Source organism: Xiphias gladius, chromosome 9, assembly GCF_016859285.1.
Source record: "Xiphias gladius isolate SHS-SW01 ecotype Sanya breed wild chromosome 9, ASM1685928v1, whole genome shotgun sequence".
Taxonomy (NCBI): domain Eukaryota; kingdom Metazoa; phylum Chordata; class Actinopteri; order Istiophoriformes; family Xiphiidae; genus Xiphias; species Xiphias gladius.
This window is the reverse complement of record NC_053408.1, coordinates 16,894,706-16,906,646: the sequence shown is the minus strand read 5'-3', so window position 1 is coordinate 16,906,646 and position 11,941 is coordinate 16,894,706. Positions and strand designations below refer to the sequence as shown.

General features: G+C 43.4%; 1 protein-coding gene across 3 annotated transcripts; it reads left to right on the top strand.

The window, feature by feature from the left end:
* Positions 1-204: 204 nt before the first annotated feature.
* vps35l (VPS35 endosomal protein sorting factor like) lies at positions 205-11,633 on the top strand. 3 transcript variants are annotated; one of them, XM_040136029.1, is made up of 30 exons: positions 205-357; positions 1,505-1,604; positions 1,975-2,157; positions 2,351-2,470; positions 2,615-2,639; positions 3,445-3,524; positions 3,941-4,069; positions 4,224-4,308; positions 4,399-4,455; positions 4,575-4,671; positions 4,839-4,886; positions 5,274-5,367; positions 5,591-5,791; positions 5,930-5,976; positions 6,380-6,491; positions 6,646-6,762; positions 6,860-6,913; positions 7,019-7,099; positions 7,220-7,282; positions 7,398-7,483; positions 7,630-7,710; positions 7,948-8,011; positions 8,733-8,831; positions 8,925-9,002; positions 9,204-9,318; positions 9,758-9,897; positions 10,079-10,244; positions 10,636-10,754; positions 11,034-11,180; positions 11,319-11,633. In XM_040136029.1, the coding sequence occupies exons 1-30, from the start codon at positions 341-343 to the stop codon at positions 11,415-11,417; spliced, it is 2,904 nt and encodes a 967-aa protein (XP_039991963.1). In that variant the 5' UTR covers positions 205-340; the 3' UTR covers positions 11,418-11,633. The 3 variants fall into 3 exon arrangements, with proteins under 3 accessions (XP_039991963.1, XP_039991961.1, XP_039991964.1); XM_040136027.1 differs by having other exon boundaries at positions 206-357; positions 11,031-11,180; XM_040136030.1 differs by lacking the exon at positions 205-357 and adding an exon at positions 370-465 and having other exon boundaries at positions 11,031-11,180.
* The last annotated feature ends 308 nt before the right edge of the window (positions 11,634-11,941 follow it).

The following is an 11,941-nucleotide window of genomic DNA, read 5'->3' as shown; positions in this document are numbered from 1 at the left end:
ATATCCTTTTTTTTTTTTTTTTCAAATATTTCCCTAAAAATAACGCCCAAGTGGCACCTCTTCTCTAGTCCCTTTCTTTGGTGGCAGCTCGCTTGAGACGGTGCAATGTGTCCTGGGAAATGAAGTTTTATTTTGCCTTAAAGGTTCATTTAACAGTCTTTCAACTCACGTTGTCGTTGTTGCAAACGATAGAATAGCACCTTATTATATATTCACAGTTGCAGTCCTGGGTAGGACAACAATAAATATTTAAGAAAGCGCCCGTTTTAAAAGAAAAATAACGCTTTCCCAAAATTTGCTATAACCAGGAAGTACTATGATGTCATATGACTGAAGAAAAATGGCCGCGGTGCAGTGGTAAGATGCTATTTTCTCCTTAGAAAAACGCCTTATTGTCAACATAAATCAGCTAAATCATGTATCTATTCATATTTTGCGAACTTTGAGAACGCACATGCAACACAGGTGATTGTATCGCGAGCTTCAGTATAATTTAGCGCCGGAAATAAAATGTCAACTTTTTTAAAGCAGTTTTTCAACATAAGATTCTAAGTCAAATTCAACATTAGCAAGTGTTGCCACGGCTGTGGCCTTAAATCACACACCGTCCTTGGCTATGGTTTAGTAGTAGTCTAGCAGGGCCTATGGGGAAGTGTCAAGGTTATTACACAGGTTTTGTTACACTGAGGTAGTTTAGATTTAAATGTTGAAAGTACCCTGAAGAGAAACAGATTTAATAAACAGAATTAATACAAGTAAGACAAAGTTGGGGACTTGATATTTCATTAGAGAATACCTGTATTTATTAGATAATGTCCAACATCTTGACTGCTCTTATTAATCACATGGAAAGTTTACAGATGCAAATTTGTCATACAAGTGATAGCACCTTTTTTAAACATAATTTAGGTCTAACAGACCAGAGTTGTTCCAGTACCCAGATGCAATCGGACACTGTAAACTGCAGTGCTTAAAGATATGTTGATAGTCTTTCATTCTTTAGAGTAATAGTAACTCAGATCTCAGTTATATCAATGTAATGATATTACGATTGCCTCCCACGATGACAGCTGGGTGTCTTTTTCACCACAGACCCAGATCTTTGTGTGTAAGGCAAGCTCTGGGTTTGGACTGTTGGATACTAACATGTGTGACGTGGTGGACATTTTTCACTGTTTTCTGACGATTTATTGACTGTAAGATTTGTCGTTTAATCGAGGAAATAATAATAATAAAAAAATAATGAAAATAATCATTAGTTGCAGCCCTACTCCTGTGTCCTAATAGGACTTAATCATTGCTTAATCAAAGACAGAAGCACTACAAAAAGTAAGCCTTAAAAACCCATGGAGAGAATTGTCATCGACTGTATTAACTGCGAGTAAATAAATAGTATTTTCTCTACAGCTGTTAAGTCAGAGTAAGCTCACATGGTGACTGGAAGGGTGTCAGCAGAAACAGCTTAACCTGTTCTGTGTCTCCTGTCTGTCTGTGGTGTAACCAGGCGTTCCAGTGGGCGCAACTATGAGGCGGAGCTGCAGAGGTGTCGTCCTGAGGCGGCTCCAGTCGAGTTTGGAGACTACCATCCCCTCAAACCCATAATGGTAGCAACTTCCTCCTGCCGTTCAGCCTCATCGCTATCAGCTGCACACACAGGCAGTCAAAAACATCTAAAAGAGATCTGTGTCACAACATCACAGCGTCTGCATCATGAACCTCCCCCTCCTCTCTTAATCCTCTCCATCTCATCAGCTTCTTCCCTCAGCATAGTTTCAACACTTTCTATTCTGACAGAAATTAGCGTTAAACGGGCGATGTGAAATTGAAACAAGCTACTACCGAATAGGTCGGAACACAGTGTGTAAACTTGTGATATGAATTGGAAAATAGGCAGCAATGATGATAAGAAAACATTAGTACAGTTCTTTGGTTTCCCTTTAACAGCTCTGACCTGACCCTCTCCACTCCACCCAGGTGACCGATACAAAGACCCGCCGTGGGGCTCGTAAAGGCAGTACCTCCTCCTCTTCGTCCTCCTCTTCCTCAGTGCCCCCAGACCCACTAAGCTCCATGCTGGATGGGACCGACCCCTTGTCCATGTTTGCAGCAGCTTCAGCCAGTGAGAGTCCAGCCGTTTCACACAGCGCCTCCACAGGGGTCAGTTCATACCACATTTAGCGAGACTCTGTTCCAGAAACCTTTTTTACCTTGACTAAACATTGCAGAACCATGAGCAACTGGCAGCTTCATTACAAAATGATTACTATCAACCCTGAGAAACTAACAATGATTCACAACTAAAGACTTGATTCCCATACTTGATTCAGACATTGGGATGTTGTGCTTGCAGGACCTCGGGAGAAAGAGGAAGGAGAAGGAGGAGGAGGCGGTGGGGCCAGACTTTGAGCCCTGGCTGTCGAAGCGAGGAGAGATCCTGGCCAGGTTCACCACCACCGAAAAACTCTCGATCGTGAGTTGTTCTTCATTATAACACCAACCATCAAGTTGTTCTGTTACTATAAACTACACTATGAAAGGTCCTTTTACCTTCCTGTGTGTACACAGCCATCCTTTACTGAATGGAAATCTAATTAAAATTTGTTTGTCTTCGTAGAATCTTTTCATGGGCTCTGATAGAGGTAAGACCTGTGGTTCCATTCAACATAATGATTTCCTAAAACTGAGGCTATATCAGTATTTTATATGAGATTGGACCTGTAACAACCTTTTCTCAAATATATCAACCTATGCAATAACAGTTTGGGGGGGGGGGGTTAGAGCTGCTATAATCGTTACATTGATATTAACAATAGATCAAATAACTATATAAATGTGAAAGTGGTTGCTCATAGCTAAAACCCACAGATACTTCTCACCTGACACTGCAGTGCCTCTCAGCTCTATGGAGCCTTTCAGCGTCTTTCAGCTCATTGTTGTGGTTTTACGACCCTCAACTTTGTTTTGATTCACTCTAGCTCTCCTCACCTTTTTTTCCAGCCGCAGCAAGCAGCTGTTTTAAACCAACTGTACGCTACTTGCTCAGCACGAAACAGTCAACAGGCAAAGTTAGCAGCTAGCTGGTGAACATAGTGGAGGATTTAGCAGCTAAAGAGCCAGATATTTCCCTTAGGAGTTGGTGGAGGCCAAACCAGTGTTTAAAGGAGAGTGAGCATTGGACTTAAATTCATCAGGGGGATGGAAATGTGACTCCTAATGAATGATAATGTTGCTCCTTAACTGCTTGATGTGTAAATACTGTTTGCAAAAAACGTTTGCCATATGAACTTCACATGTCAGTATTGTGTTTACAGCCTGTTGTCCTGTCCCAAGTTGCAAAAATAATCAATCATTACAGCTTTAAGCGATCTTTAAAAAACAATACAGAGACTTTGTGTGTTTCTACTACGTTTAAAAGCTTTCAAATCACTCCTTTTATCTCTGTAGGAAAAGCTCCCAGTCCAGGATCCTCAGCTGTTTCAGAGAAAGTCCGCACTCGCCTGGAGGAACTGGATGATCTGGAGGAGGTAGGTTTTTTTCCATGTTTGCGTGGGTTCAGGGTTGTATTAACGCTCTAGCGTGTCTGCGCACAGATGTGTGTCTGTATGTGTACTGCATACCTACAAACTTGAATGGGTCAAGTGTGGTAATATCGGTGTTAGAGGTTCAGTTCAGACTGGGAGCGTTCATCTGCTCTCCTTGTTCTGTAAGACTCATTGAATTAAATTGGTTACCAAATATTCTATTATTTGTGTTTGTATGCATATACATATATACATTCAAACTACTTCTTATTATTGCTTAAATCAGCTGCAAAATTCATCAACACAATAGATTTCCCTTGAAGTAAACTAAGCAACGTGAATCCATATTCGAACAAGGATGTATTTTGGACCAACTTGTGTGTGTTTTTGTGTGTGTGTGTGTATATGTGTGTCTTAAGGGTTCCCAGAGAGAGCTGCTGAACCTCTCCCAGCAGGATTATGCCAACCGCATTGAGGAGCTAAACCAGTCTCTGAAGGAGGCCTGGGCCTCCGACCAGAAAGTCAAAGCCCTGAAGATTGTCATTCAGGTGACCCCGCAGTTGAAAACAGTCAACCTCAAAAAGAACGGGGGCAAAAAACTCAGATTCACAATCACGAATGCAGTGTTTGATCATCACTGTGTCTATATTAACTGGTTTTCTCTTTAAGAATATTAGCATTGATCTGCGATCTGTGTTCCAGTGCTCCAAACTTTTGTCTGACACCTCGGTGATCCAGTTCTACCCCAGCAAGTTTGTTCTCATCACTGATATCCTCGACACTTTTGGTGTGTGGAGAAGCCTTGTTTGCCTCAGTTCAGGTCTTGTAAAAAAGACAGTTTGAAAGTTTTTTTGAGTATAGTCTTGCTTGTTTTTAGGTCGACTGGTGTACGATAGAATCTGGACCATGTGTTCAGACCCACGACCCTTGCCAGGTATGGATCGAATATCTACATCCTGTAGTGTTTCTGGGAAACACGTTATTTTTCTATAGCTTCTGAGGTGACGCTGCATTGATTTGTTTGGTGTGGCTCTTGGTGCTGTCCCTCCTCAGACTCATTCACAGTAGACGACGTGAATGACACGGCCAAGGAGACATGCCTCAACTGGTTCTTCAAGATCGCCTCCATCAGAGAGCTCCTGCCCAGACTGTATCCTTTACCAGCTTGAGCACGGCTGCACTGCTTAAAGCTGCTCTCAGGGACTCTTCTCAGATCATCTGCACTGATCCAAGGGCTTGACTTTCGTTGTCTTGCCCCAGATCAAGACACACTCCTTACCTCATGTATAAATTTGAGTCTTTAACCTCAATGAACAGATATGTCGAGGCTGCCATTCTCAAATGCAACCGCTTCCTGAACAAATCGTAAGTTGTTACTGTTTACTTCCCTTACTGGATTTATCAGCCTTTGCAACCTGATTTCTGATATCTCCTTACATCTCCATACAAATTTAACTTATAATGTTAAATATTTGTTTTAAATTCTGCATATACCATTTCCAAAGCCTTGGTGAAGACATATTGTGTTAGTTTTGTATCATATCATGCACATTTCTCTTCAACTCATAATTTGGTTTGTGTGGAAAATTTGTGATTTTTATTAAAGTTAAAGGTTTAGACAAAGCCCAACTGTTAAGATACATTTGTAACAATGGACCCCTCAAATATTCCATCCAGCTAAAAGCGGTTTTAAAGACAAATAACAGAGCATTTTTGTCTTTTTGCCTCATTATGTCCCTCCTTTCCCCATAGTGGCATTCAGGAGACACTCCCTCGGTTGACGGCTATGATCCGAGGGATTGGAGACCCTTTGGTGGCTGCGTACGCCAGAGCTTACCTCTGCAGGGTGAGACGGGGGACATTTTTCATGTGATCAATATTTTTTCTCTGTACCTCTTCCCACATAGCGCTCATTAACAGTCTGGTGAAAATGTTGATTTGTATTCAGTAAGTTACTGTGTCATACACTGATACGTCAGCAGGTTAGTCACTGTGCATGTGCTATCGGTTATTATGTGCGATAACCGTAACGTAATAACCGGTCAAAGGAAACTGCTTTCTCTCTCCAGGTGGGTATGGAGGTGGCCCCCCACCTGAAAGACAACCTGAACCGCAACTTTTTCGACCTGCTCGGGACCTTCCGCCAGATCAGCGGGGAGAGCGTCCAGAACCAGCTGGTGCTTCAGAGGGTGGAGGTGCCCGAGTACCTGACGCTCTACTCACCCGCCATCAGCTGGATCCTGCAGTGCATTGCCTACAGAGCTCCAGAGGTACACAGCCACATACATCTTACTTACTTACTTAGCTTGAGTTTGTCGAACTGAAAGGTGTTGAATATTTGCCAAAAAAAAAAATAAAAATTGATAGTAGTTTTCGGTGCAGTAATGCTGTTTGTGTTTCCATTTCAGCCTCTGCTAACAGAGATGATGGAGAGATGCAAGAAACTGGGAAACAAGTGAGTGTTTTAACAACATGATAATAATGAGGTGACTTTAATTTGTAGAGTTTTGTCCTGTCCTATCCTTAACATTATTTAGATAAAACAAGAAGGAAAAACATACTTTGGTTGCACTGGTCACAACCAGTGTGCATCCACATGTAACCGGTGACAAGGGTTTAAAAGTTGACACTGTTTTAAGGGGTTTAAAGTTTCAGAACATAATGAAAATCCAGTTTATAGATCCAGAGAGTGTTTATAGAGTTATGCACTGTCAACAAAAAAAACAAAATGCTAAGAAAAGCACTTAAGAAAAGTGTTACAGCAGATTTATTCAGTGTTACAGTGGTTTCTGGTGGTGGTGAAAAACAGGGAATATGATTTTAACCGGAAAAATGTAACACGTTCTTGTTTCCCACAGTGCCTTGCTGCTGAATTCAGTTATGAGGGCGTTCAGGCCGGAGTTTGTTGCAGCCAGAGCCACTGACTTCATCGGGATGATCAAAGACTGCGATGAAGCCGGCTTCCCAAAGGTCAGGCCCTGAAGATACTGGGGGGAAAAGTTGGTGAAAAACGGTGGAGTTAAAGAAGTTGAAGTTTATTCTACTGTTGAGGTCGACTATGATGTATCTACTAAATATGCTGGAGATAATGATTTATGATATTTGGTTGTTGCCTCCTCTCCAGCATCTGTTGTTCGGATCTCTGGGTCGCAGTCTGGCTTGTGCCGACCCGCCGGAATCCGAGAGGCTGACGATCCTGAACGAAGCCTGGAAGGTCTTCACCAAAGTCCGCAGTCCTCAGGTACTTCTACGGCTGAAGCTGCGTTCACACAGATTATTATTTCATTGAAAATGTTCCAGATTATGACTGCTTTGTGTGATTGTTGGGGGTTGGTCAGGATTACGTCAACTGCGCTGAAATCTGGGTGGAGTTCACCTGCCGACACTTTACAGTGAGTAAAACCCAGGAGAGAGGATGAGTTGTTTCATTTTTTATCATAGGGGAATTGGATAACAATCTTCTTCTGTCACTTTCCGTCTCGTTCCCTATCTCTCAGAAACGTGAGGTCAACACCGTTCTGGCTGACATCATCAAACACATGACCCCTGACCGGGCGTTTGAAGACGCCTATCCTCAGGTTAGCAGCTCATCGGTTAACCGAACGATTGCCCCTGCCGACTTTAAGACTGAGCTATTCTCCCTCCTATTTCTGCCGTCTCCTCTTCAGTGACTCTGTTTTGTTTTGTCTGGCCTGTAGCTGCAGTCAGTGATCAGGAAGATCCTCACCTATTTCCACGACTTCTCCGTCCTCTTCTCCATGGTGAGCATTCGCCAGTTCAAGATGCACAAAATGGGACTTTGGACGAGCTGAAAATGGCCGGTGACTTCCCTTCATTCTGCCACGGCCCCACAGTTTTTCGCTTTTTGTTTCCCAGGAGCGTTTCCTGCCATTCCTGGACATGTTCCAGAAGGACAGTGTGAGAGTTGAGGTCTGCAGATCCATCATGGATGTCTTCATCAAGTAAGAGCCCCCTCCTAAGTTTGCTGAAAGACTTTGAATTATTTGCTTTGTGACAGGAACTGACACCTTCTCACAAATGTGTCAGTAAAAGTTTTAAAAAATTTGGGACTTTTTATTTGTCTCATCTGCATGTTTGTCTCCCGCAGACACCAGGTGGATCTCACCAGAGACCCAGTCATCCTCAACGCCATGCTGCACATCTGCAAGACCATGCACGACTCTGTCAAGTAGTTGTTGGAAATTGTGTTTTTTGTTGTCATTATACAATTATATAGTCTCTTAATTAATTCTACTCGCTTTTTAGTTTCTTTTTCATTTAAATTTTGTTCATGTCCGACTTAGTTTTTCTTCTTAGTTTCAGTTCTATTAATGGAGATTGTGAATAAGGAAAGATATTGAATCCGACTGCTCTTCTGATCTGCCCGGTGACAATCTTCAGTCAGTAACCCCTCTCTGTCCCGCAGCGCTCTCACTCTGGAGGATGAGAAAAGATCTTTGGCTCTGCTGATCATTGGCTTCATCCGCATGGTGAGACTCCTCCGGCTAATTTCGGTGGTTCGGCTCACAAATACATCATTTTATTTTTATTCACTGTAGCGTCTAGGAAACGTTGCTCAAACAGGAGGAAGTAGTGCATTTGTTGGGGGCTATTTTCAGCTGCAGTATAATACACATTTGGAGCTCTTGTGAGTATTTGTGGCGGCAGGACAATGTATGTGGGATTGAGTCAAAATAAACTACAGCTCCCATGTTCATAATGAAGACTGACCCAGTGCAACAGTGTCGCTCATTGATGTGTTTTTAATAGTTTTTGGGGCAACAATGGAGCTCTGTGGCACAGAGGAACAAGATACAGGGGGTCCAGAAATCTGAGACCACTCTTGGGCTCTTGGATCCCACTGTATATCAGGCTCCTCCTTCACTGCTACATTTTCTTCCTGCTCCTTGAAAGCTTAGTATTATTTTACATCCTGTATGTCTGTCATACACACTCTCTCATTGTGAAACTATTTTTCAACTATTTGCGATTTCCGTTGAACTCAAAATGTTAAGATTTTCTGATTTATGACCTCACAGCAGTTACTTTCCTATCTTTATTTGAACCCTGTAACCAACCAACATGACACAATCCCCGTATCTTATGATCAAACGTCATGAAAGTAATTTTAATATCACAGTTGCTGAGTAAAAGCAGGAATGTTTTCTCTCTTTTCACACTTTGTTCTGTTTGTCCATCATATTGTTTCAGGTTTCTTTTGGTCGTGACTTTGAGCAGCAGTTGAGTTTCTGTGTGGAGGCCAGAGCCACCTTCTGTAACCTGGAGCCAGTTCTGGTGCAGCTCATTCACGTCAGTATGAAGCTGATTGTGTACATTTAAGTCAGCGTGTGATACTCTGGCGCACACATCATCTCCATGCTGACCTTGTCGTGTCGTTTCCAGACGGTGAACCAGCTGGCGATGGAGACCAGGAGGGTGATGAGAGGGAGTCACTCCCGAAAAACGGCGGCCTTCGTCAGGGTGAGTCAACGCTCGCAACGGCGACCGGCGTCTGATCACGGCGGGGCGACCGTACATTCCCACAGGAACAGATATCAGCAGAGTCTGACCACAGAAAGTGACATTCTGGGGAGAAAGTCCAGTGTTGGCTTCAGGTGCTGCACTTAGAACACGATCGACACCAAACTTCCATAAGCACCTTTCTCCGTCTCTCTCCTCCAGGCGTGTGCTGCCTACAGTTTCATCACCATCCCGTCTCTCAGCAGCATCTTCAGCCGTCTCAGCCTCTATCTGCTGTCTGGTCAGGTTGCACTGGCCAACCAGTGTCTGTCCCAGGGTGAGCAGGCTGCTTGCTTTCAGATTTTAAACTGGATGGAAATACTGAGGACAGGTCCAAGATTTTGTCCTCAAAACTTGGGATGACAACTCTTATTTGTCTTTCTTTGTTTCAACAAATCCTAACTTTTCCTCCCTACATTTACATTGTCTTTTATCTCTCCTTTATCTTTTCTTTCCTTTCCTCTGCACTTCTTTTCTATATTATTCACTTTTTCCTTTCTTTTGTCTTTTTCTCCTTTTCCTCCTTCTATCTCCTATATTTTCCCACCTCTCTTCCTCCCTGTTCCCCACCCTCTCTCCCTCATACCTCCTCTTTCCCTCTTTTCCTTCCTCTCTCGCTTTTTCCTTCTATTGTAACTCCCCCTCCTTTGTTTCTTCCTTGCCGACCTCCTATTCTTCCTCCCTTCCTCTCTCCATCCTTCTTTCCTCTCCTCCAGCGGATGCCTTCCTGAAGGCGGCAGTCAGTATTCTTCCAGAGGTTCCTCGCTCCATCAGCGTGGAGGGGAAACTTCGCTCCTCTGAGAGCTTCCTCCTGGATTTCATCAACAACTTCCTGGCAACCCTTCTGGTTGTCCCGGTAACACACTCCATCCTCTCTAATCGGCCTCCTAGTACAGAAGGAGAAGGAAAATCCTGCTCTGTTTAGACAGCTAAGTTAGGGGTTCAGATGTGGGTTTAGAGGACATATACCAGACCCATAATCTTCCCCAAACTCCCTATAGTTTTACAAATCTTTGAGCATGTGTACGCGTTTACAGGACCATCCGGAGCATGGCGTGCTCTACCTAGTCCGCGGTCTGCTCAACATGGTCCAGGATTACACCTGGGAGGACAACAGCGACGCCAAGGTGCGGGTTTACATCAGCGCTCTGCCCCTGCTGGCCGCCATGAGCCAGGAAACCTACCTTTACTCTGTCCCCAAAGGTACATGCACACACATTCTAGAAGAACTCTCTCTGATACACTGCAGACTTTCACCTAGAAGACCATCGGCCGCTTATATTTTCTCTCTTGAAGACAAATCCAGTTGACAGAATTAATTTTACAACTTTCTGTGAGCCCTTATTTTTGGAGCACACTATCCAGGATTTCCCAGAATTTCAGACAACGGAACTCCCTCATCCTACTTTATGGATTACCCCGAGGTTAATTCCTGGATACAAAACCAAGTTTTAAGTGTATTAACACTTCTACTGCTCTGCTTCATGACTGGAGGCTGTACTTTTTATCTTTTTCTAAGCTGTGGTGGTCTATCGAGGGATTTTACGTGAGCGCTTTATAACAAACCCATTCAAAGCATTTTTCCTTTTCTCAGTGGATTCCAACGAGACACTTTATGGAGGAGACCCCAAGTTTCTGTCAGAAATCAACAAGCTGTGCGAGACCCTGATCGGACAGATCCTGGATCATCTGAAGGCGCTGGGTCGCGACGAGGTGAGGACAGACGCAAAGAAGCCGGATTTTTGTTCCTCTTGTGCTTTTTTCATTTTCTAATGCTGCACTCGGTTTTACGATAACTACAATGCCTGCCCTCTCTGCCAGCAGTTGACTCATTTGTATGTTATCAAGTTCCGGGGTTTCCCTCATTAAATGATTGTCCTTTTACCCAGCGCTATTTTGCTGCATTCATGTACAGATGGGACAGTCCAACATCGCTGTTTGCCAGTTCTCAATAGCATTGCATTGACATTCTTCCTGCCCCCTTCGCAGCAGAGCACACGGCGTCAAGGTGCTCTAGCCTTCTCCCTGTTCGGTGTCCTGTTGGCTCACGGTGACCTGAGGAACAACAAGCTGAGCCAGCTGACCGTCAACCTGTGGAACCTCAGCCACAAACACGGATACTGTGAGACACGAATCTCAGTGAGTTCACATCCACAAACCTATTTAACGCAATACTGAAATAGCTCTACCCATAATTATGGAAATGTTTAATGGTATTTATATTGTTTGTTGTGAATGCAGCCTCACTTTCTTCACATCTCGTTGTCCCTGCTCCAGGTTCGGACTCTGGACTACATCAAACACCAGGCTCAGCAGCCCAACATGACTCACCTGTCAGATACAGTCCAGAGGCTCGCACTGCAGTCCCGCACCTGAACACCAGCCTCGACAAGCTATGTAAAAACATCTGTGCACCACATGTCAAGTTTGTGTGAATAAAAGATAACAAGTTGCACAAAGAAGAAGAAAAAAATGACTTAATGTATTTTTATGTGGGAACACTGCAAACATTTGAAAGGGTGTGAATGGAGAAAAAGCCCTTTGGATGCCACAGACTCACACTCAGTTTTGATCAGTATAAAAAACCTAATATTGATAGAAAGAAGGATGTTCTTGTGCCAGAATTCCTTGTTTGGTATTTTCAAGCCTAAAAAAAGCAACTAATTCAACTATCAGAGGAAGCTATCATAGATGATTAAAGCCTGCACTGAAACCTTAAAGAAAATTTTTTCAAGATCAGATTGTTCAAGGTTTGCAAAGGAAAGTAAAATGACATTCCTCTCCAGGTTTCCTGGTCTTTAAGTCTAGCGACTCGGTTCAGATATTCAGTACAGAGAAGGAACGCAGAAAACAAGACTACAAGCCTCGTACAGTATGTGCTGCTGTTTTTGGCCTCATTA